General features: G+C 46.0%; 1 protein-coding gene across 1 annotated transcript in view; it reads left to right on the forward strand.

Annotated features, from left to right (window-relative positions):
• khdc4 (KH domain containing 4, pre-mRNA splicing factor) overlaps window positions 1-3,116 on the forward strand; it is a 7,706-nt gene that overhangs the window by 3,532 nt on the left and 1,058 nt on the right. The window contains exons 9-11 of the mRNA XM_016559007.1: window positions 803-996; window positions 1,069-1,287; window positions 1,927-2,036. Coding sequence (XP_016414493.1) covers window positions 803-996; window positions 1,069-1,287; window positions 1,927-2,036 — 523 coding nt within the window. The remainder of the gene's footprint in view (window positions 1-802; window positions 997-1,068; window positions 1,288-1,926; window positions 2,037-3,116) is intronic.

Below are 3,116 nucleotides of genomic sequence, written 5' to 3' on the forward strand. Positions count from 1 at the left end.
CACACACAGAGAGAGAGAGACACACACACACACACAGAGACACACACACTCACACAGAGACGCACTCACACAGAGACAGACACACACTCACACAGAGACACACACACACTCACACAGAGACAATCACACACACACTCACACAGAGACACTTACACAGACACTCACACACTCAAACACACACTCACTCACACACTCACACAGAGACACACACACACACTCACTCACACTCTCACACAGAGACAATCACTCACCCACACACGCGCACACACACACACAGAAAAGCACATGCATGTGTGCGGGCAGGTTCTGTGTGTGTGTGTGAGGGACGATGATGGCGGATGTTGCTGGAGACGAGAATAAAAGGAGTTAACTATGTAAACGTCGTGTTTATTTCGTGTATCAGGCAGGACATGATGCTTCACTGCATCTAAAATCCAAATGATGTGGGAAATTCCCTTTTTTTGTCAATTTTGTTGTTATTTCACCTTTTATTTTTTATTTTTTTTCTCGATTCTTAACGAGCAGGCTTTAGTTAGTTTCCATTGAAAGCAGTTGTCAGTAGTGATCGTGCTACACTTCTGATTTAATGACTCTCTTTCAAACACATGTGAATGTGGGAGACCAGAACAAACGTTAAAGCTATTAAAAATGTAATGTTATTTGTTGACTGACGATTGCAGTATCCCAAAAAAAGCGCATTTGCTCAGCAGCATCTCTTGACATCATTGGTTTTCATGTGAGGTCATGTGACCGGAAGCGTGAGCGTTCCCATGCTTTGACTGAGTGCTGTGTCTGTCAGCAGGATTCATTCATCCTCCTGCTGTTAACGGGATCCCGCCGCAGCCTCCGTATTACCCCCCCGCGGGCTTCCAGCCCTCCTACCCCGCCCCCATCCCGCCGCCGCAGCCCGTCGCTCCTCAGTATCCGGTGGCTCCGGCCCCGGGCCCCGTCCCCACCGCACAGTATCCCATCACCCCCGCGAGCGTCCCGGCACAGGTAATGCGCTCACACGCATCTGTTCACCGCCGTCTGTCATCCGTCTCCTCAAGCGTCTGTCTCTGTCTCCAGACTCTTCCTCCCGCTCTGTTCCCTCCGCCCACGACCGTGGCTCCGCCCACAACCATGGCTCCGCCCACAACCGTGGCTCTGCCCATCCCGCCGCAGAAGCGCCGCTTCACGGAGGAGGTGCCAGACGAGACGAACAGCGGCCTGCTGGGATACCAGGTGAGCTCTGGCACACGCCGGACGCTGCGCTCATCACCGTCTGCCTTTACTGTGTTTCTGCAGGTGCGTGAGGTCAGCGGCCTGTTGCCATGGTGACAGCAGTTTGTGGGCGGAGCCTGTAATGAAGTGACCTCTGATCTCTGGGGTCATGAGTACCTGAAGTGTTTGTTGGCAGTTTATTTGTAATGAATGACAGCAGATAAAAGCTCAAACCCTAGTGAGCCGCCTAACTAGACAGCATCACGGGTGCTGGTCTGAGAGCAGTAGTACTGACCGCAGTGCTGAAATACAGCAGTACATACATCATCCGTGTTTGTGTGCTGCTCGTTAGCCTGACGTGTGTCCTAATCATTAAGATACTAGCTTTAGTGTTTTATTTTCTATTTTCACTTTGTTTTTAGTTTAATTGGTCTGTGCCGTTAGCATACAGCAGCTCACTAGGGTTCCTGCAGTGAATGATGGGAAGTTGGGAACTGCTCATGTGTTTGTCTGTAAATGTGATTTTCCTCTTCTGTGTAAGAGTGAGTTGTGTGTATGTGTGAGAGATGATGAGTCAGTGATGTGTGTGTGAGTGTGAGTGTGTGTGTGAGTGAGTGTCTGTGAGAGAGTGCTGTGTGTGAGTGAGAGATGATGAGTCACTGATGTGTGTGTGTGATGTAAATGAGGGTGTGTGTTAATGCTGTTGTGTTTTTCTGCTCATAGCATGGACCCATTCATATGACTAATTTAGGTGCAGGCATCTCTGTGGGCAGCTCTGAGGCGTCAGGACCCCCGTCTGCTGCTTCCTCAGGGCCTGTGAGAGAGAGAGACAGGTCAGACACACACACACACACAGGTTAAAGGTTTAGACACTATGGAAGCTTATTTCTGCCACAGAATTAAAAAAAAAGAGTTTTTTGTAAGAACCTTTTTTTTCCTCAAAATCTTGTAATTCTGAGAAAGTCAGAATCATAAGATAAAAAGTTGCATTTACCTTTATTTAATTTTTTATCCCATGGCATAAATGATCTTCAGTATGACGCAGCTGCACATGCATTCGTGATTGTTTTATAACAGTGCAGTGCTGGAATCACGCTGATGATGCAGTGATCAAAACATGTTTGAGCTGCTGCAGCTCCAGTCCAGCTCTCATCACTTTGGACATTCATCAGGTGCATCATGGGATGCTTTTAAGACCTGTTCACACCAAGAATGATACTATAGTAATAACTACATCAACATCAACTATAATGAGAAATATATATTCATATATATATTAGTGTTCACACCAGCAGATGATAACATTTACAGTATTTTGCAGTTTTGTCGCCTGTCGCTTTAAATGCTTGAGCGCTTTAAAGCATGATGGATTCTGATTGGCTGTCCATATTTTAATCATTCATAAGCTGGAAGAAAACGCTCTGAAAGTGATTCCAGTGATATTGTTTCTGTGTGTTTTTATCATTGTTGTGAACGGTCTTTTAGACACTAATGATGGAGGTATACTGTGCGATGAGACGTCATGACGCTGTTCATTCCCTCAGATTTTGACATGAATTCAAACACGTGACTTCTGCTACAGACATGAGACACACGTGCTGATATTAAAAACCTTTTATTTATTCCCGTCAGCTGCAGTTAAACAGCAGATCTCAACGGCTTGATTCTTTATATCGCCACAAAATCAAACTATATCATCGTCCAGCTCTAATCTGATAAATGCCACTAGAAGGCATGAAGAAGATATTAAGAGAGCAATATGAACTTGAGTGAGTTCCAGTGGAGTTAATCAGCTGATCATCATGATGGATTATTGTTGTGTGTAGATGGACTAATGTGTGTGTGTGTCTGTCTGTGTGTGTGTGTGTGTGTGTGTGCGTGTCTCTGTGTGTGTGTCTGTGTGTGTGTGTGTC

This window comes from Sinocyclocheilus rhinocerous, unplaced genomic scaffold (genome assembly GCF_001515625.1).
Source record: "Sinocyclocheilus rhinocerous isolate Xijiao unplaced genomic scaffold, SAMN03320098_v1.1 scaffold828, whole genome shotgun sequence".
Taxonomy (NCBI): domain Eukaryota; kingdom Metazoa; phylum Chordata; class Actinopteri; order Cypriniformes; family Cyprinidae; genus Sinocyclocheilus; species Sinocyclocheilus rhinocerous.